The following is a 21,262-nucleotide window of genomic DNA, read 5'->3' as shown; positions in this document are numbered from 1 at the left end:
GAGGCAAAAGGTCAGGGGTAAGGCCTAGGGAAGGTCTAGGGCACAGCAGAGGATGCAGGAAGTGTGGCCGTGGCCTGGCCAGGTGGGTATTGCTGAATAGCCCCTAAAGGCCTCCTCAGGAGCCTGGCTAGATGTGACCATGCTGGGCAGGAGGAAGGGAGAACAGAGGAGAGACCTGGGTGGGCTTCTTGGAGGAGGGGGTACCAAGCTGGGCCTTGAATTTTGCCTGGCTGCTGGAGGGGGTCAGGGTGGCCCTGGAGGGGGAATTGCTGGTCCAGTGTGGTCGGAATTCAGGAGTGTCGTGATGGGCCTAAATGCCCAGCAGAGGTCTGGAAGTTCCTGAGGTCAGAGGTCAACGTCCTGAAGTTGTAGGGTCACAATGACTAGGTGAGGTTCCGACTTCACAGATTCGGCAGATGTGGGGGTGGATGGTGGTGGCCGCAGCCCTGCCCAAGACCCCCTGCCTGCCACCTGCTTTCCCTCAGACTGCCTGGTTTCTCACCAGGGTGGGGTCCCAGGATGCCAGGCCAGGAATGCCAGCTATGTGGGGAGGGCGGGCTGGCAGCCGCCCGCCGGGGGCACGAGGGAGCAGGCGGACGCTTTGCTCTCTTCCCCGGGAACGCTGCGGGCAGCGAGCTGAGCGGAGCAGTGGCCTGGAAAGATTGCAGGGCCAGACTCGGGTGCAGGGAGCCAGCCCGCAGGAGGCCCTGCCCACGAGCTGGACGGATGGGTAAACTGAGGCTCCCAGAGGCCAGTGAGAGTCAGTGGCTGAGCGGCATTCGAACACAGGACCCCAACCCAGAGAACCTTCTTTAGGATACAGCTGCAGGTACCTAGATTGTCGCTTCAGCCCCTCACTCTGCAGATGGGAAACTGAGGCCAGGGCGGGCGGGGGGGGCCAGCTGGGCCCCTTCCTGCCTCCAGGCCTCTCTCCAGGCTGCTTGGGACACCCTCCTCCCTGCCCAGCACCACGGGGCTCCCTGCTGGGTGTCCTCTTGAAGGCTTAGTTTCCTCATCTGTAAAGGGGGCTGGCAAGGCCCACCCTGAAGAGACCCCATGGGGATGCAGTAGGACAGGGTGGGGGACACTGCTCAGGAAGGGTGGTCTTTTTGTTTCGTTGGATTTTTTTTTTTCACAAGGGTGTTGTTTTGTCGCCCCCGTAAGTGCAGGCTCTGTGACTGGGCAGGTTAGGCGACAGGTCAGAGGGTCAGGCAGGCTGCAATCAGGCCTGCCCTCTGCACAGGCTCCACTCCCTGCACCGCCTCCGGCCACGTCCCAGGGGGTTCAGGTACTTCCTGACCCAGTAGAGGGAGAAGCCATTTGCCAACAGAGGATTGATTGTGTACGATTTTCAGATGAGAAAACAGTCTCAGAACAGCCTTGGAGTGGCCTTCCTGAGGTCTGGGGATGTCCCCAAGCCCCATGCTTCCCCCAAGCTGGCCTAGAACCCCGGCTGGGGAAGGAGATGTGCAGATTCAAGGCAGATCAGAGCAGGGGCAGGTGGCCTGCGTGCCACTGGGCCCTTGCACTGGCTGCATCAGCCCCCAGCCTCCTGTTCCGTTCTATCCTGATCCATCTGACAGGGGAAGGCTGTGGGGACCCTGCGGTGCCGGCTCTGGGACTGTGATGGTGGCCCAGGGGGTCTGCAGTGTGACCCCAGACTTGGAAGACATTCTTATCCCATTTGACAAACAGGAGCACTGAGACCAGCGTGCACCCCTGCCCCCCACTCTGCCCACGGGGCCCTGCTGGGCTCCAGAGCCGGTGGAGAGCCTCTTCCAGGCCATCTGTGGCTGTAATGTCCTGGGCCAACTTCTGCCCACCTGAGGGAGAGGCTGGCAGGGACGCAGCCTTGGGTGGGCGTGGGGGCCAGGTGCCGCCCTCCCAGGTATTTGCGGAGTTACTTCCTGGACAAGTGGACCCCAGCTCGCCTCCCTGGCTGATCGCAGATAATTAGAACATTCTTCAAATATTTTGCCGGAGGATGCCTGAGGAGGAAGAATTACAAAGCACCCGGCCAGGAGCGTGGGCTGGAGGAGCCCTGGGCAGCTGGGCGGCCAGGGCCGGGCCAGGGATGGGGGCCTGCAGGCAGGCTGGGGATCTGGCCATCTCGGCCCGCCTGTCCCCACCTCCATGGGGGTGGAGGTGCTTACGTCCAAGGGCAGCTCAGAGCCCGGCTGGGTGCTGGGCAATGTTGGGGATCCCCCAGCTGGTGGTGGTGGACAGACCCTGCCCCAAATGGCATCAGGAGAAGCCTGAGGGAGTCAAGCACAGAGTCCTGGCTCCCTGGGGGTCTGGTGGGTGGGAAGGCCTCTCGGAGGAGGGTCTCTGCTGGGGTGAGATCAGCAGGTCTGGGAAGAGGAACTGGAGGGTGAAGGTGCAGAGGCGGAAAGCCAAGTGTTGGAGGGTAAGAGTGAGTGGTAGGGGTGTGCCCGGGGCCAGCCTCAAGACTGACAGCACCCAGGGCCAATGAGGAGCAGCCCAGGGCCGGGCCGGGAGGCCTGGCTCAGGCCCTGAAGCCATGTCCTGCTGGTACGGGGGCAGGGCGGAGGGGCAGACTGGGGCTGGGGTGGGCCGCCCCGGAGGGCAGAGGGAGCCCTGGGCTGCCGGCGGAAGCCCTCTCTCATCACTGCTCACCTTCCCAAAGGTGGTACAAGCCTCCTCCCCAGGAGGAAAGCAGGATGTCCCCCAGCGACCCCCTCCTGGCTCCCGGGGCTCTGGGAGGGGGCTGGGGTGTTGAGGCCCAGTGGGCTGAGTCATGAGGTCTGGGTTCCGGAAAGTACTTAGACCCTAGTCTCCCCCATGGCGTGCTGCCCCAGTCCTAGCCTCGGGGACAAGCCCAGGATTATGCGGTTTTCAGGGGCAGGGGCTGCTCCAACCCAGAGCCCTGGGGGTGGGTGGACTGCACTAGAGCTGGTGTTCTGTCCAGCGAGAGGGAGCTGGGGGTCCATGCCGTGGTAGGCCGTTTGCCCTCTGCGGGGGTATCTCTATCCCGGGCTGTGGTCTGTGGGGTCCTTGTTTGGGAATTTGTAGGAGAAACGAGATGCTGAGGTGGAGGTGCCTGGCTCCTGCGGCCGCATCCGTGGCCATAGTTGTAAGGCCCTGAGGGCAGATCAGATGGCGCGAGGCTTCCTCTGGGCCTGAGAGACTGTTCTGTCACGTGGACCCGGGCTGGCTCTCTAAGTAGGAGGACAGGCCGATGCCAGGGGATCCGTGCCCTGTCGAGGGCACTCGGGTGGCTTCACTCCCATAATCCCGGCACCCTGCCCACATCCCGGGATCCACGTGCTTGGCCCTCATCCGGAGAAACATATTGTTTCTCAACAATTTGTAAAGTGGGAATAAAATCTGCTCTTTATCGACCTGTAACAGTCGAAGAGAAAACGGGGTGCGCCTGGGTCCCCCGCCCCGCTGAGAGCGTGCCAGCTGCAGTGTCCTGCTGTCCACGCGCGCGGGGTCATTGTCCTGGGAGGCCCCAGCAGCTGAGCGCGAGCTGCCCTCACGAGTCCCACTGGCTGATGCGTCCGTCCGCCACTCATTCGGCAGCTCCACGGTGACCACTGAGGCTCAGCTGGGCCTGGCGCAGGCCAGGCAGACTGCATAGTGGGGAATGAGATGGGCCACCACCCTGGAGCAGCACGCGGCCTGCGTGGGGAGGGCCTGGCTCAGGTTTGGGGGCCTCCTTCAGCAGCCCTCCTGGGAGGTTCCTCCCAGTGTAGCCTCGTGCCCCCAGGGACCGATGGGGGAGGATGGTTCTCCAGGTGGACAGGTGACCTCTCCAACTGTCTTTGAGGGTCAGGGACAGGGTGATGAGACACTGACCGGTCTGGGGCCAGGATGTATGGGTCCTGGTCCCGGCTTCCTCCCTCCCTCCCTCCCTCCTTCCTCCCTCCCTCCTTCCTCCCTCCCTCCTTCCTCCCTCCCTCCCTCCCTCCCTCCCTCCTCCCTCCCTCCATGAGCTACTCGGCAGGTGGCTGGACCTTCTGGGCCTTTCAGTCCTTATTCTGAGGAATAACAATAATAATTATAATTATTTTCACAACATTTGCCCCCCGTCCCGCTACTGAGGGGACCCCTGAGCCCAGAGTCCAGCACACAGTAGGTGCTCACGCCACCTTGAGCCCAACAGCATGAGGGGTTTAGGGTAGACTCCTAGCTGCTGGGGCAGGTTTGGAGGGTGTTAGCTCCTGAACGAAGCAGGGGTGTCCTACACAGAGACAGGGAGGGGCAGGGTGGCTCTAATCCTGAGCATTGGTGAGACACGGGCTCCCCCACTTGACCCCTCTTGGGTCCTCAGGGTCCCCGCTCTTGTTTCCCAAGGAAGAGCCCTAAGGCTGGGCCATGGCAGGACTGGCGCTTGGCCTAGACAGGGGCCTTAGCTGGGTGGCACTGGGAAGAGGCTGCCCGTCAGGGTCTGGCCCCACTGGTGGGCCCAGCTCCTCGGGGCAGAGGACAGCTAGCAGGTGGACAGCTCTGCCCCCTGGCCCCGAGTGCTGCCCGGGGGCAGGCTGAGAGCAGAAGGGCCCTGCCTGGTGCAGTCCCACTGATGAAGGGCTCCCTCCAATGTCACGGTCCTCAGGGTCTCCCGCGCCCACGCTTCTTATTGCCCCGGGAGCTGCTGAGTCAGCCTGCCTCTCTATTCAGGGTTCCCAGAGGATCAGGGCCCAGTGGGGACAGGCTGGCAGCATTTGGACGGAGTCCAGGCAGAGGCAGAGGGCGGCAGGCAGGCAGGGGGCAGCCCTCAGCAGAGCCAGGCTGAGGATGCCCTTGGATCCCCGGGCCTCTGAGCCTGGGTTCGGGCTGTACTCTGGCCTAACACAGCTCTGCCTGCAGGGGGCGGGGGCCCAGCCCACAGCAGCCCCCAGGAGCATGTGCTGCAGGAGGGGTTAGCACCCCTCAAGGCCGGGCACACAAAGCATCCAGGAATGATTTTTAATGTTCACATTTTATTTCTTTTTTTAAATTTTTTTTGCGGTACGTGGGCCTCTCACTGTTGTGGCCTCTCCCGTTGCGGAGCACAGGCTCCGGACGCGCAGGCTCAGCAGCCATGGCTCACGGGCCCAGCCGCTCCGCGGCATGTGGGATCTTCCCGGACCGGGGCATGAACCCGTGTCCCCCGCATCGGCAGGCGGACTCTCAACCACTGCGCCACTGGGGAAGCCCCACACATTTTATTTCTTAATTGTGCTTTCTTTATTTTAATTTTTGTAAGAAAACTTGGAGTTTGTATTCTTGCCTTGTTCTGCCAGCCCTGTAAACTTTTGTATTGCAACAGTTTACTTTTTTGTCGAGGTATAACTTACATAAAGTGCAGAAATCTCTAATGGGCATTTTGATGCCTTTTCACCTACATGGGCACCTGTGTAACCCCTGCCCAGCTTGAGATAGAGAACATTCGGGCCCCCAGCAGAGCAGGCTCCCCCCGGCCCCTCCCCATCAGTGCCTCCCACCTCAGGGTGACTTCTGAGTTCTGCTTGGCCTAGAGCTTCTTTTTTTTTTTTTTAAGAAGATGTTGGGCGTAGGAGTTTATTAATTAATTTATTTATTTTTGCCGTGTTGGGTCTTCGTTTCTGTGCGAGGGCTTTCTCTAGTTGTGGCAAGCGGGGGCCACTGTTCATCGCGGTGCAAGGGCCTCTCACTATCGCGGCCTCTCCTGTTGCGGAGCACAGGCTCCAGATGCACAGGCTCAGTAGTTGTGGCTCACGGGCCTAGTTGCTCCGCGGCACATGGGATCCTCCCAGACCAGGGCTCGAACCCGTGTCCCCTGCATTAGCAGGCAGACTCTCAACCACTGCGCCACCAGGGAAGCCCCTGCCTGGAGCTTCTTATACGTGGTAGCATCGGCGTTCTCCCGTCTTTCACTCCACGTGGTGTCTGGGGGAGTCACCCGTGTAAGCGGTTCGCATCTGGCTGGGTGAATGTCCTGCAGTTTATCTCTCATTCTCCTGGTGATGGACACCTGGGTTGCTGTTCCCAGTTTGAGCTGGAGACCCGCGTTCATGTCCTTTGGCAGATGTAAGTGCTTACTTTTCTTGGGCGTATAGACCCTAGTGTGAAATCGCTGGGTCAGAGGGAAGAGCTGGTCCAGGAATGAACCCCTTGGTGGTGGATGCAGTGGCTGATATGAGCACCCACTGGCTTCAGAGTTGCCGGTTTAAGCATCGGTCCCCCTGATAGAAACAGCCCCCCCACAAGGGGGCTGGATCCTGGGGGCTCAATGAATGAGGGTCAGTAATGGGGCTCCAGTCTCAGGCAGTGAGGGTTAGTTAATGATGGCCAACGTCCATGGCCTCTCGCCACAGGCCAGCTACGAAGTGCCATGTGCTTCGACTCAAGCACCCCTCCCGGCAGCTCTGTGATGATCATGGCTATTATTACTCCCACTTTACAGGTGTGGAAACTGAGGCACAGAGAGGTTAAGAAACTTGCCTGAGGTCTCAGAGCTAGGAAAAGGCAGAGCCAGGGTTCAAAACAAGCTGGCCCGCACCAGCGCTCATGTTCCTAACCCCTCCCCGCAGAGCTGCCAGGTGGGCAGCCTGGTACCCAGCTAATGATACAGCAAAGCCCCGCCCCCCCGCCCTTGGCCACTTCTCTGCCCATCTGTCACCTGGCAGTGGTCACCTGCCCCTCAGCCCCGCTGGAACCCCCTCGTCCTCGGGGCAGCCCCATCCACTTGGACCTCTCTGGCAGGAGAAAGACCCTCCGATTGTTCAGTGGCAGCCCCCTCCTTGCACAATGCCGGGCTCCAACCCAGCACCCTCTGGTCTGAGATCGGAGAGCCCTGCCCACAGCCCCCGGGGACGGGGACGAGGTGGGGGCTTCTTGTCTGCAGGGCCTGAAACCCTCCTCCTCCGAGCTCCCTTCATGGGACTGGCCCAGGCCAGGAGTGAGGAAAGTTCCAGACTTTCAGCTTTGCCCACTCCCCCTGGCATCTTGCCTGTGTCCCGAGGCCCCTCCCTGAATAGCGCAGGGAGATGAGCCCAGAGCAGAATTTTCCATGGAAAAAGTCAGCAACTGAAACACGAGCGCCCCGCCCGGCTTCTCTGTGCTCAGGGCCACGCAGAGCCGCCCTGCCAGCCTCTCCTGGGGCACCTGGGCGGGCAGCCTCCCAGAGGGTGAGAGCCGGGCCCACCCGGTGGGACACCTTGCTGCGAGTGCCCATAGCATGTCCTCACCCCAAACTGCAGTTACCCCAGAATGCTGCCGAGTCCCGTTCCTGTCTCCAGCAGGGCATCAGTTCTGTAGACGCCGTGTATTTTTACCCCTTTCCCACTCTGACGGTTTCCTAACGCGCCACTCACATCTGCAGCCCCCTCCCCTCCGGGTGGAAGGAACAGTGCGGGCAGGTCTTCAGGTGTAGTGAGGCCAGGTCCTGGGGCGAGGCGGGCCAGGCCTGTTCAGAGAGGCCAGTGGTCAGACTGTAGGAGAGGGGATGGACGGGGCACCGGACCGCTTGCCAGAGCTCAACCACTGGCACCAGCAGCTGTCCAGAAACCTGCACGAATTAACCAGTGACCTGGAGGATTTTAAATGCGGACAGGATGTAAGCTGTGTTTTGAGAATGAAGAGTGGGTGTAGTTTCCCACTCCAGGCCGTCTTCTATATTATGCTCCTACTGTGTGCTGTGCTTTGAGCCACAGTGCTGTCTCCACCTGAGTTCTGGAAGCAGAGACCTGGCTGTGTGGCCTTGGGCAGGTCCCTTAGCCTCTCTGAGCTCCAGTCCGCACTCCTATAACACGGGGATGGCAAGGCTTATCTTGCAAAGAGAGGATTGAGACACAGCGGAGGCCTGTGTTGTCCAAGGCGGGTGCTCAGAATGGGAATATTTAATATCTTTAGGGGAAAAAAATCTCCACATTCTAAGGGAGACAATGTTGAAATCATTTCTGAACTATCAACCATATCTGATTATTTTTGCTCCTGGTATACGGTGCGACTGTCTTCTCTGTAGCTTTTGTTTTACCTCTAATCTATACACTGACATCCGGAGGATGGCTGGGGGCTCCCATCCCCCTACTGCATCAGCACCCGTCGCCTGGGAGAAGCATACAGGGTACCAGCCGGGCAAGGCCCCTCTGGTCCCCTTCCACAGATCCCACCTATGGCCGGGGATGTGGGAGTCCTGTGTACAGAGAGCATTTTTAAAAAATTAATTAATTTTATTTTTGGCTGCGTTGGGTCTTTGTTGCTGCGCGCGGGCTTTCTCTAGTTGCGGCGAGCGGGGGCTACTCTTCGTTGCGGTGCGCGGGCTTCTCATTGCGGTGGCTTCTCTTGTTGCGGAGCACGGGCTCTAGGCGCGTGGGCTTCAGTAGTTGTGGCGCACGGGCTTCGTTGCTGTGCGGCATGTGGGATCTTCCCAGACCAGGGATCAAACCCGTGTCCCCTGCATTGGCAGGAGGATTCTTAACCACTGAGCCACCAGGGAAGCCCAGAGAGCATTTTCAAAAATCGTGTTCAAAGTTCATTTAACATAAAATTTGCCACTTCACTTTCACCGTGTTAAAGTATACAATTCCGTGGCATTTCATACATCTTCAATGTTGTGTAACCATCACCTCTATCTAGTTCCGTAACTTATCCATCACCCCAGGTGGAAATTCCGCACCTAGGAAGCAGTGACTTCTCGTTGCCCCTCCCCCAGCCCCTGGCCTACTCTGCTTCTGTCTCTGTGGATTTACCTTTGCTGGACATTTCATAGAAAAGGAATCGTACAATATGTGGCCTTTTGTGTCTGGCTTCTTTCACTGAGTATGATGTTTTTGTTTTTGTTTTTTGCGGTACGCGGGCCTCTCACTGTCGTGGCCTCTCCCGTTGTGGAGCACAGGCTCCGGACGCGCAGGCTCAGCGGCCATGGCTCACGGGCCCAGCCGCTCCGCGGCATGTGGGATCTTCCCGGACCGGGGCACGAACCCGTGTCCCCTGCATCAGCAGGCGGACTCCCAACCACTGCACCACCAGGGAAGCCCGAGTATAATGTTTTTGAGGTTCATCTATGTAGCATGTGTCTGTACTTCATTCCTTTTCGTGGCCAAATAATATTCCACTGTCCGGGTGGACCACATTCTGTTTATCCATTCATCCGTTGACGGACATTTGGGTTAGTTCCTCCTTTTGGCTATTGTGACTAGTGCTGCTATGAACATTTGTGTACAGGTTTTTGTTGGAATGCCTGCCTTCATTCTTTTGAACACACACCTAGGAGTGGAATTGCTGGGTGCTATGGTCATTCCTTTGGGAGGAACTTCCCAGCTGCTGTCTACAGCGGCTGCACCATTTAACATTCTCACCGGCAATGCATAAGGGTCCCAGTTTGCCCACATCCTCGCCAATGTGTGCTCTTTTCTGTTGTTTTGATCATAGCCGGCTTGGTGGGTGTGAGGTATTTCCTCTCCGTGGTTCTGATCTGCATTACCCTAATGATGATTGATGTTTCGAATCTTTTCCCGTGCTCGTTGGCCATTTGTCTCTCCTTGGAGAAAGGTTTAAGTCCTTCACCCATCGTTTAAATGTGGTCTTCTTGTTATTGACTTGCAGGAGCTCTTTTTGACATAATCCCTGAGTAGTCATTCATTCGTTCATTCATTCATCCACTCCACACTCATGGTCGGCTACACGGGGCAGTCCCCGAGGCCCTAGGGCCAACTCAGACCTGGCACTGCCCTCGACGTGTTTGTGGGCTGGTGGGGGAGCCAGGGGTGGAAACAACGACCATGAGACCAGGGGTGAGGTTGGTACTCGAGGGACAAGCGCCCACAATGTGTGTCCTGGGTGCCTGGGGAAGAGCCCAGTGGGGCTTTGCCCTTGGGCCTGGAAGGGCAGGAGAGTTTTCGAGACAGAAGAAAGGGAGGGAGACCAGCATGCCAGCAGAGGGACGAGCGCAAGCAGGGGTGGCAGGTCGTCAGAGACCAGATCCTAGGAGGCGTCAGATTCCGATCAAAGGAACCCAGGGAGCTGTAGGTGGGCTCTCAGGGACACCATCAGGGTGGGGTGGGGGAGGTGGGTGCTAGGGGTGGCCTGCCTGGAGAGGGGAGACCAGGGCTGCAATAATCTGTTTCTGCCCCCAGCTGCATCCAGTTAGACCCCATGTGTCTGAACTTCTGCCCCCAGGAGCAAGGGTTCTTACCCTGGGCAGCAGGACGTTGGCAGCCCAGAGCCTGCTGGAAGGATCTGGGCATGGGGAATGTGCTTTTCGCATCCAGGCTCCGACCGGAGGGCTGGAGGCTGGTGCCCGGCAGGGTTCCCATCCATCTCATTTCCCTGGGTTGGTTTTCTGAGCAGCTACAATTACTTTGGGCTGAATTCCCCAGATTCCAGCCCGCTCCCAGCCCCGCCTGCCCAGATGCTCTTCCTTCACGCCAGCCTCAGGCGTTGCTGCCCGTGGTGCCCGTGGGAGACCCAGGGGGGTCTTGGCCAGATTAGCGGGTGGGGCTGGCGGGCCACGGGGATTGAGTGTCGCCGGGGCGTCCTGGTCGCAGCACGTGCTGTGGGCTCAGGCCACACGGGGACTTTCCCAGCTGGCCGTGGGTGCTCGGCTGCCCTGGAAAAACACTGACTCGTTTCTCTCAAGAAAGGGGCTGGCAGACTGTGGGCAGAAGGAGGGAACTCACCGTGCTAGGAGGCCAGGGCCTGCGCAGTGGCTTTGGGGAGCCCCTCGTGGCCTCCCCACTCCCACCTTTTGCCCCCAAACTCTGTCTTGAAACCCAGCTGTTGCTGTGGGTCTGCGGAACCCAGCCCGCCTCCTTTCAGCTTGCTGTCCCTTCCCTGGGTGCTTAAAACCAAACAATTGATGCAGCTTCTGTGGGGAAACAGCCTGCCCGTTCCTCAGAAAGCAAAACCAACGACCTCGTGACCCAGCAATTCCACTCCTAGGTACATGCCCCGAAGAATGGAAAATAGGGACTCAAAGAAAACTTGTGTGCACGTGTTCAGAGCAGCGTTATTCACAACAGCCAAAAGGTGGAAGCAACCCAAATGTCCATCAGTGATGAAGGGATAAACAGAATGTAATCTCGCATTACAATGGAATATTATTTGGCCATCATAAAAAGGAAGGAAGTTCATGATACAATGAGGATGAACTTTGAGGAGGTTATACTAAGGGAAAGAAGCCAGGCACAAAAGGTCACATGTTGTATGATTCCATCTGTATGAAATGTCCAGTGGCTGCCAGGGGCTAGGGGAGTGACTGCTAAGGGGTAGGGGTTGCTTTCGGGGGTGGTGAGTGCCTTGGAACTTGATAGAGGTGGTGGTTGACCGACATTGGCAATGTACTCAATGCCGCAGAACTGTAAAATGGTTAACTTTCTGCAACGTGAATTTCACCTCCTTAAACGAATAAACAATCACACCGATGACACCCAGGGGAAGAGAGAAACAGCCCCCCAGTCCCTGCAGGGTGCTGGGAGATTAATTACTAGGCACCCTCAGGGGACCGCTCTGAGGATACAATGTTGCAATAAAGCACCCGAGCCCAGCACACAGTAGGTGCTCAATTCACATCAGCTCCTGTTTCCTCCTCTGAGTGCACCCAGTCTTCCAGAAACAATAACACCAGTCATCCCCACGTGTGTGTGCAGGCTTTCTCCCCTCGGAGAGGGGAGAAAGGTGTTTTATACCCCATGTCATGGGTGTGAAAACTGAGTCTCAGAGAGGCAGAATGTCTCCCCAAGGTCACACACGGGCTGTGGCTGCAGTCAGGACCCGGTGGGCTTGGCTGCCGGCCTGCCCAGCCTACTTCGCAGCCTGCCTGGTCCAGGCACCCTGGGGTGGAGGGAGCCGGGGGTCTACAAGTGATGGAAAAGCCTCAGTTGTCTGGGAGTTGGGGTCTGCTGCTTGGGGGCAGCTGTGGACAGTCACAAGCTGGTGGCTGTCAAATCCACGAAGGGTCTGTGCGTCTGATTCGGAGGCACAGAGAGGCGCGGTTCTTGTATTCCATGGGACTGTTGATTCATGGAACTTGTGATGCCGTGGTTCTTGCGATCCCGTTCCTGCAGATTCGAGGCTGGGGGGCGCGGGTGTGTGTGCCTTTTCGAGCTGGAATCCTGTGTGCAGGTCAGTGGAACATGGTGCCTGAGGGCAGGGCTCTGGGCTCTGTTCCCTGGCGGGCAGAGCTTGGCACGAGGTGGGCTCCTGGAACACGTCTGCTGGCCGAGGGACTGAGTGGGGAGAGTGGCAGGGGCGGGGTGGCGGGAGCCTGCCAAGGTGTCTCACCTCCTCGGCATCCTCTCCCCCCTACAGAGCGCTGTCATCCGTCGTGGCCCTGGGAGCCAACATCATCTGCAACAAGATTCCTGGCTTGGCCCCGCGGCAGCGTGCCATCTGCCAGAGCCGGCCCGATGCCATCATCGTGATTGGGGAGGGGGCGCAGATGGGCATCAACGAGTGCCAGTACCAGTTCCGCTTCGGACGCTGGAACTGCTCCGCCCTCGGCGAGAAGACTGTCTTCGGGCAAGAGCTCCGAGTAGGTAAGGGCGCCTCCGGGCTTGCGGGGACCCCGCCTTCGGGGCTTTGGGTGCCTGGGGGCCAGGCCACCCACTGAAGGCCAGGCCAGGTGGCCCACGCTCGCTTTTCTACACCTGCTGGCTGATTTCTTTGCTGTAACAGCACTTCACTGGGTGTGGCCTGCTGGAGGCCTAGGACCCCAGGGAGACCCGGACCCGGACCTGGCCTGGCCCTCTGGGACACTGCCGCGTCTGGAACGAGGGAGGTGTCGACAGGGGCCAGCCCGTGTGAATGGATGAGGGCCCTTGCTCTGGGCTGTCAGGCTGGGGGACACTGTCCTGTGTGGACGTGAGCGGGCAGGTTGGTGGCGCAGTGGTTAGAGGCACGCCGTGCTGATGCACAGCAGCTGGGTGGCCCTAGGCACGAGGCTTTGTCTCTCCATGTCTCTGTGTCTGTGTCTGGAAATGGGGTAAGTCGTGGTTCCTGCAGGGGGTGGTTGGGGGGCTTGATGCGAAAGGTGGCGGCCCACAGGAAGCGCTGTATGATTGTAGCTGGGATTCTGAGAGTGGAAGGGACTCTGGCCAGAGGGAACAGCAGGGCGCAGCAGTGTGACAGGTGGGGGCAGGGAGGAGTCCGGCTGGAGGGAGGGCAGGGTTGTGCGGGGGGGGGGGTGGGACGGGGGAGAGGGGTGGCCTCCGATTCCGTGGGCAGTGGCACATCCAGATTTCTGTGGGCTGAGCCCCGCTGCGCTTTGCACAGTCCCTGGGCCACACGGCCCCGGGGGAGGCTCCCGTGTGCCCATTTTACAGGGAAGGAGACTGAGGAGTGAAAGGGAGAAGTGGGACTTGCGGAGCCTGACCTGATTTGGAGCCGCTGTGTGACCTTGGGTCTTGCCCTTGGGGCTTCGGGGCCTCAGTTTCCTCGTTTGTAACCTGAGCTCTGAGCGAGCAGGCCCTTGTCTGGGTCCCCAGCACCTCTCCCAGTGCCTGTGTGCAGTAGGTACTTAATAAACAGCTGTTGAACGAGTGAGGGTGGGGATGGTGAGACACCTGCCACCCCTCACCCCCAGGCCATTGTGAGGGTCAGAGGGCAGAGGGTGATAAGGGGACACAGTGCCGGGCATGCAGGGCTGCCCTGTTATTCCAGACCCCAACCCGCGGGCACAGGTGAGCCTCCAAACGTGTGATCACAACAGGTCCTTCCGTTCCCAGAGGGCCAAGGAGCCTGGGCCTTTGGAGCGGAGTCACAGCTGGCGGGACGGAGGCCAGAGCTGAGCTCTGCAGGGCTTGGAACGCCTGCGTGGGGCTGAGGGAGGCACAGGGGAAAGCCCCCAGGGGCTCCTTTGGGTGAGCAGCCTGTGGGTGGCACCTGGCACGGGGGGTAGCACCGCCCCCTCCCGAGGGCCGCGCCACCCAAGTGCAGCTTCCGCCCTCCAGGTGCCAGCGGAGAGGGTGGGACTGCCTGCCCCGTCCCCCGCAGCTGGGAGGGCATGGGCACCAGTGCCCGCTTCATGCCAGGTGCCCACCTGCCTGCCTGGCACTGCCCGTCCCCTTCCCACCCCCCCCCCCCCCCAGGACCCTGGGCTCCGATGCAGCTGTGACCATCCCCACGGCACAGCTGAGGATACTGAGGCCAGGGGACTTGTGCGGTGGCCAGTGGCCACACGGGGGAGCTGGGTTCAGATCCCCTTTCTGGTAGCCCTCCCTGCCTCCCTGTGCAAAGGGGGACGGGCAGTGGACATGGTCCTGTGGCCTGAGGACAGGTGGGAACTTGCCCTTCATTTAGGACCTCAAGACATAGGCAGTGAGGGAGACCTGGCCACTCTGATCCTCTCGTCAGGGTCAGGCCCCAGGCGGGGAGTTCACCAATAGCACCAGTAGTAAATGCCGGGCTCCTATGCACCCTCCAAAGCCCAGAGGATTGGCGTAGGCCCCCCTGCCAGCGACCGGCCCCCGCGTAGGGACCCACATCACTTTCCCTGAGAGCAGCCCCTGGTGCTGTAAGGATCTTGGCTTGCAGCTCACAGCTGTTCCTTCTTGGAGTCTAGCCCTCTGCCCACAGAGAGGGGTGCCTACAGCCAAGGACGGGCTGATGCAGAGGGTATAAAGTCCCCTTGTGCAGGTGGGGCTGCTCTGTGACATTCTTCATGCCCTGAGCTCCCCTTGGGATCAGGCATCTCAGGCTCTGCTTCTAGGGAGCCCACCTAGGACACCCCCTCTCACTTTCATGAGCATTTCAGAGGCAGAGTTTTTGGCAGAGATGTCCACACCCACTGTCCCCGTCCCTCATTTTCTCACTCCAGTCACCCCTGTGCCGGCCATTAGTGACCTTGGTGTGGCCGACTGACCCTCTTCCTTGGCTGGGCCCCAGCTCACCTGGGCTTCCTCTAGCCTCTGGTTGCTCCTTCCCAGCCCCGCCCCAATCAGCTCTCCCACCCCCCCCACCGGCGTCAAGACCGGCACGGCTGCCCCCTGTGGACCACTCGGCGCGGCTGACCCATGGGAGCCTCTGGTCAACACGTTCAGCATCTTGCTGCTGAAATCTCCATCCTCAGCCTCCCCTGCTGGCCTGACCACCCAGTCGTCCAGCAGAAACCTGGGGTTGTCCCCTCTGTCAATCCCCCCACTCTGCCCCATGGCCACTGCGGGCCTGCCTCCCTGGCCCTCCTCTGGCAGCTGTCAGTTCCTCCCTATGCCTCCTTCCCCACCCCGTCCATGCCATGTCACTCCCTTCCTCCAAAACCTTCAGTAGCTCCCTATTGCCCAGGATAAAGTTAGCTTCCTAGCTTGGAGTCTGAGTAGCCCCTGCCTCCCTCCATCCCTTCTGGAAACTAGAGCTTTGGCCATCGCTGAGCCTGCCGGGCCGCTTCCCTCCTGCAGCTTCTCACCCTGGGAGGCCCTTCCCCTCCGCCTGCTTATTCACATCTGATTTCCCCGCTGGCCGCCAAGCCTTTTTTCACCCCTCCTGGCTCTCCGTCATCCACAGGGGGGCTGAAGCCACGCCCTGGCGCTTCCTCCTCAGGGGTCTGTCAGCCCCGGGCCAGCTCAGCACCTGCCTGAGGTTCCCTCTGCTCTCTGCCCCCCGGGGGGGCTGGGCTTCCTAACACCCAGGCTGTCTCCCGACAAGCCGGAAGCCCCACCCCCTCCCCCGGCTCCTCGCTGCCCTCCGGGGAAGGCCCAGCTCTCAGCCAGGAGGGCCCTGGCTGCAGGCTGAGCTGGGCTGAGCCCTGCAGGCAGCAGGAGTCCCTCTGCGTGCTGTCATGGTGGTCTGAGCAGGCCCCTCGCTCCGCCCAGGGCTCAGCTCCTGGGACTCACAAGCAGGAAGTCGGGCTGAGCAGCGAGGCCAGCCCATGTAAGAGGCATGCAGGTGCCCCGGGCATGGGATGGGAGCCGGGCCATGGGCTGGCAGGCAGCCACTCGAGCGGTGCCAATTAATGATTGGCCCTGAGAGGGGGGATGGCCTGGGTGGGTGGGACAGGCCCCCATCAGGCCCTGCCTGTGACCTTGGGCCACGCCTAAATCTTGAGAGCTGAAGGCAAACCCTTTAAAGGCGCAAATCGACACCTGTGCGAAGTTCCAACTCCTTTTCCAGCACCTGGTGCTGTTGCTTGGATGCTTCCAGAGATGGGGAGCTTACTACTCCACATAAGAGAGATCTTTCTTATGATGACCCTGTGCCGGCTTTGCCCTGGGGCCCTCGGGGGGCCAGTTGCTGTGCTTCCTCTGGGGAATTGAGGCCCACCCTAATCCTCCCTCCACCAACGAGGTCTCCCCTCACGCTGGGCGGCCTCCACCCTCTGGCCACCGGAGCCCACCCAAGCCTATTTTCTCCCCTACAGAGCGAGGCTGGGCCACCCTGGCCCCTCCTACCCGTCTCTCCCGTTACCTGGAAATGAGCTTGTTGGGGTGGGGTATGTGAATGTGTCCCCAACTCAACTGTCTTTTTCCATGGGGTGCGGGAGGGGGACGGGGGAAAGCATGAGAGTCAGGGGTGAACCTCGTATTCCAGGGACACCCGTTAGAAACTCAGGGTCCCCAGGCAGGGCATTTCTAACAGGCGCCACAACGGAATGAGGACTGCTGTCGAGGGCTTCCTTGATGGGGTGATGTGTCCGTTAAGACCCGAGGGAGGATCAGAGTGACCCAGACCAACCTGAAGGTGAGAGCAGGGAAGGGGGCTCCAGGTGGAGGGAACAGCATGTACCAAAGTCCAGAGGCCGGAAGAAAGTGGATGGTATTTTCCAGGAACTGTGGGAGCGCCTGGAGCAAACGGGACGGTGGGGAGACCGGAGGCGGCAGGAGGGGTCACGGCTGGAGGGCTGTGGGCTGAGGCATGAGCGCTGTGAAGGCCAGGAAGGCACAGGTGGGTCTGAGCACAGAGGGCCTTCTGCCGCCCACCGCCCCATCTCTGCCTGAGCCCAGCCCCTTGGGACCCACTGGCACGGGCATAGGGGCTGCAGCTGCGCGCACTCGGGCCCCCGCCCACCCCGAGCTGCCATGGAACACTGAGTCCCGCCCATCACGAGCCGCTCAGACATGACCAGGCATAGGGGCCACCCCTAATCCTGCCTCACGTGGTGCCCGTTTGTTTTGTGGGTGAGATTTGCGTTGGGAGCAAGCCCTGAGCCTCCTGGCTGCCTGCAGTAGGGGCTCAGCAAAGGCCATCCGTTCCTGGACACTCTGAGGGAGCAGAGTGGCCTACCTCTGAGTGTCTGAAAGGCGAGGGTCTGGGGGCTTCAAGTCGGCCACTGGCTGGGGCCTTGAAGGAGAAAGGGCAGCTCCCAGGCCCTGTGTACCTACCGCACGCCCGGCCCCCTGCCCGGGGCTTGCACACCAGGCTCAGGGAGGTCCGACACGAGTCCCCAGGAGGGACGAAGCCTGCACTGTCCACTCTGGGGGCACAGGCCACCGCAGGCAGGAGAGCGCTTGAAATATGGTGCGTGCGAGCTGCGGTGTGCCGTTGAGTGTGAGATACATGACAGGTTTCAAAGACTTGGAGAGAAAAGAAGCAAGAAAAATAGCTCTTTCATGATCTTTTCACATTAAGATGTAGAAATGGTAATATTTGGATATATTGGCTAAATAAAATGTGTTACCAAGTTTAAGCTCACCTAATTATCTTCGCTTCCTTCACGTGGCAACTAGAAAAGTTAAAATGACCTGTGTGGCTTGTGTGAGACCTCTGCTGGCGGCACTGCTCTCAGAGGGGTCAGGAGTTGCCCGGAGTCACCCTGGTCAGGGGCAGAGTGGACATTCGAACCCAGGTCTGACTGCCTTCTCCCAGGACGCCGTCCTCCAGCTCGGCTGAGGGCAGACCATCTGCTTCCGGGGGCGGCACAGGGGCGTGAGGGTGGTTCCCTTTGGCAGCACCTGTAACTGCTCAGCCTGCAAGCGCTGAGTGCCTGCTGCCTGTCAGGCCAGGGGCAGGGCGCTGGCAGTGGAGCGAAGGCCACCCAGCCCTGCGCTCGGAGCCTTGCACCCGGGATGCCCTGGGTGAGCCGATGGGGCTGGACTGGGAGGCCTGCCGGGCCCCGGCCTTGCACCGGGCACGCCCTCTCGGCCCACAGGCCCCAGCTCTGAGGGACACACAGCTTTGTCCTGTCTGTCCTGGTCACTCCCTACCCCCACCCCCATCCCGGGGGCCCAGCATGAGGCAGCAGAACAGACATTGTCCAGGCTCGAGGCCCGGGGTCCAGGCGGGCAGGACGCTAGGGAGAATTGGGGCCTCGAATGTCAGAATCAGAAAGACTTTCCTGGAGGCAGGGCTCCCCGAGCCCACTCCTGGTTCAGGGTGTGATGAGCCTTGGTCGCTTGGGTGGCCCCGGCTCTGGGCCCCTGCACCGGAAGGCCAACTTGCTCCCGGGAGCAGCGGTTCCTGAGACGCCCAGGCTCTGGACCCGCCGGTGGTGAGCAGCTGGGGGCTCAGGCTGGGCCGTGGTCGATCCCTCCACGTGACTCCTCTCGGTCCGCCTGGAGCTCATCCAGGATGGGAATTTTCCACCTTCACTGGCAGGGCCCGGACAGACAGGACAGGCTGTGGGGGGGCGGATGGGGTCTGGGAGGGGAGAGGGCGCTGCCGCGGTCCCACTGTGTGACCCTGGGCACGGCCTCCCATTCTCCGGGCCCCCGTCTACCCACCCACACCAGGGCTGAGGCTGGGGCCCCGACGCCACCAGGACTTGGGGGGGCGTCTCTCCTCAGAATAGGGGCAGGAAGACCCTCTGCTTCCTTGGCACGCACATCTGCCCAGGGCTCCACAGACGAGGGGTCCAGGATGCCGGGGTCTGGTCCACCGAGCAGGACACAGATCCCAGGTGGGCGGGCCTCCACCCCCGGCCTCCAGGGGCAAGGCCTGGCCCAGACCTCGGTCCGTCTCCACCTGGGACCCCTCCTGCCGCCACTGTGGGAGCACCATTCCCCCGAGGCCGCCGCGGCCGGCCCTTGCACAAACATCACTCGCTCCTGGTTCCCCTGTCCGCACAGCATAGATGGGGAGACTGAGGCCCACGGAAGCCTGTCTTGGCCAAGGTCACACGCCAGTGAGAACTAGAGATCTGAACCCACGGTTCAGCCCTGTGCCCCGGCGGGGTCCGGGTGCCAGCTGGTGGAGACAGGGGGCAGCTGCGGGGGGGCGGTAAGGGGCTCTGGTTCCATCGCGTCCCCCCTCACAGGCAGCGGCTGATTTTGCCGCAGGCCCGACGAAGGAGGGTGTGGTCTGAGGAAGGCTGCCCGGGGCTGACCTCCCTAAGGAGACAGGCCGCAGAAGAGGCCTTGCCAGCCTCCCCAGAGCCACGGGGCAGGGGTGGAAGCTTCTGGAAGGCCAGCCCAGCTGGGGACGCAGACCCCCCGGCCCTGGCTGCCCCTCGCCGCGTGGCCCTGGGCCAGGCCCCCCGGGCCCAGCCGGAGCACGACCCCCCTGGAGGGCCGCTGCGGCTGTGAGGGCCCCGCCGGGTCAGAACAAAGGCCGCGGGCGCGGGTGTGCCGGCGTGTTCGGACCTGGCACGACTGTTTCCAGTGCTCTGTTTATGACAACGGCAGGGAAGAGCTTAGCGTGGAGACACTGACTCAGCCGGGGACGAGCCGGGGCGGCGGCTGGGACGGGGCTGGAGAGAGCCAGGGGGACAGAGGGCCGTAGAGAGAGAGGCAGAAACTGAGAGGGAAGGACAGACAGAGACCTACAGCAAGAGGGACACAGAGAGGGCAACACACACGCACATGCACGGGCACACGCACGTGCACACACACAGCGCCAGCGCAGGCCTTCGCCTGTCCCAGGCCTAGGGTCCAGGCTGCTCTGCGATGGGTGATAAAAGCAGCTTCCGCGCCCTGAGCACTTCCTCACCCACGCGGTGCTGGACCCCGCGAGGTGGGTGATGTTATCACCTCCCTTTAGCAGGTACAGAAACAGGCACCGGGGTGCAAGGCATCCTCTCCAGCCTCACTCAGCAGAGCGTGGATCGCACCCGGTGGTGGTCCAGGCCGGGCCCCCCACACCGCCAGAATCCTAGGTCAGGATGGCAGGGGCCTGGTGGGGCGGGGCCTCTGGGCTTCTGACCCTTCAAGTGCACAAATGGGGATTGGGGGCCTGGTGGGCCTCGAGGCATCTCTAGGCTCCCCTGCCTCCCCCCACCCACAGCCTCTCCACCTCGCCCGTGTGTGCTGGGATGCAGCTCGGGCAGGGGGTGCGTGCCCAGGCCCCATGACTGAGCCAAGGCTGGGACACGGGCACTGTGCTGCCCCGCTGGGGGACCCCGGGAGCTGCTGGTGTGGCCTAGGGTGTCTCCTGGCCTCCCTGGCCTCCATCTCTCCACCTGTAAACTGTGGGCAGGGGGAGGTATTCTCCCACCCCTTCTAAGCTCCTGGGAGCCTGAGGGCTGAATGGGGTGGTGGTGGAGGGTCTCAGAGGAGTGGGGGAGCTTACCAGCTGGCACTGTCCCACTGGCCGGGCCAAGGACTAAGGAAGCCCACCCTGTCCCATGTCCAATGTCGGTCACAGCAGCACCCTCCAGGGGCTTTCCATGTCCATAGAATAAAATCTAATATCGTCCCCACGGGCTCCCAAAGTCACCATGGAGTGGCTATCTCTTCTGCATCAAACCATACACACGTGGCTCCCTCCCTCCCTGTGACCTTAGCATTGCTGTTCCCTCTGCCTGAACACTGTTCCCTGCGCCTTTGCATGGGTCATTCCTCTTGTCATATAGGACTCACCTTCGGCATCCTTCTTGAGAGGGGCCCGCACTGGGCATCCTCCACCCAAGTCCCTCCCTACAGCCACCCGCCCTGCTGTCCCGTCCGTGGTTCTGACCGAGGCCCTCTGCCTGCACTCCCTGTGAACCCTCCCAAGCCCGCTGGTCCCCTGGGCTGTGATGTGTTAGTCTTGTCCCGCTGTATGCTTGGCCGTGGGCTTGGGGATGGCTAGGGGCTGAGGGCCTCCTCCCTAGGGCCCTGGGGTTGGCCAGGAGGGCAGGCCATGCTTGGTGCTGGGATGGTAGCAGAGGAGTGAGGGAGGGAAGGGTGAGAGATGGAGTAGGGTGCCCGGGCGTGACACATGCAAGCCTGGGTCTCAGGCCTGGTCAGTGAGGGGGCAGACAGACTGTATGGTTTCCCTGTTCTGGTGGGTGTGGGGGGAGTGGTCCGAGCATGGACTCTGGGGTCCTGGGTCAGATCCCAGCTCTGTGGTCAGCCTGCCGTGAGGCCTTGGGCCAGTCACCCGCCTCCTTTGAGCCAAGCATGCTCACTGTGAGGTGGGGCCCCTGTGAGAGTTTAAATCGAGTAGGACAGGTTGTATGCAATCCCCTAAAACCATCAGATGCTGTATG

At 60.9% G+C, this 21,262-nt stretch overlaps 1 protein-coding gene across 9 annotated transcripts in view; it reads left to right on the top strand.

Annotated features, from left to right (window-relative positions):
- The window catches only part of WNT7B (Wnt family member 7B), a 123,687-nt gene that overhangs the window by 14,695 nt on the left and 87,730 nt on the right, over window positions 1-21,262 (top strand). For 8 of the 9 annotated variants that reach the window (XR_010932697.1, XR_010932698.1, XR_010932699.1 and 5 more), the window contains exon 2: window positions 12,238-12,464. The exons of the other annotated variant lie outside the window; for it this stretch is intronic. Coding sequence is in view for 5 of the 8 variants with exons in the window: in XM_067698377.1 (XP_067554478.1) it covers window positions 12,238-12,464 (227 nt within the window). In the remaining 3 variants the exon portion in view is untranslated. The remainder of the gene's footprint in view (window positions 1-12,237; window positions 12,465-21,262) is intronic. 9 annotated transcript variants of the gene reach the window in all.

The sequence above is a fragment of the Pseudorca crassidens genome, chromosome 11, assembly GCF_039906515.1.
Source record: "Pseudorca crassidens isolate mPseCra1 chromosome 11, mPseCra1.hap1, whole genome shotgun sequence".
Lineage (NCBI taxonomy): Eukaryota > Metazoa > Chordata > Mammalia > Artiodactyla > Delphinidae > Pseudorca > Pseudorca crassidens.
The sequence above is the reverse complement of the archived record's forward strand: the minus strand, read 5'-3'. Positions and strand labels throughout refer to the sequence as shown.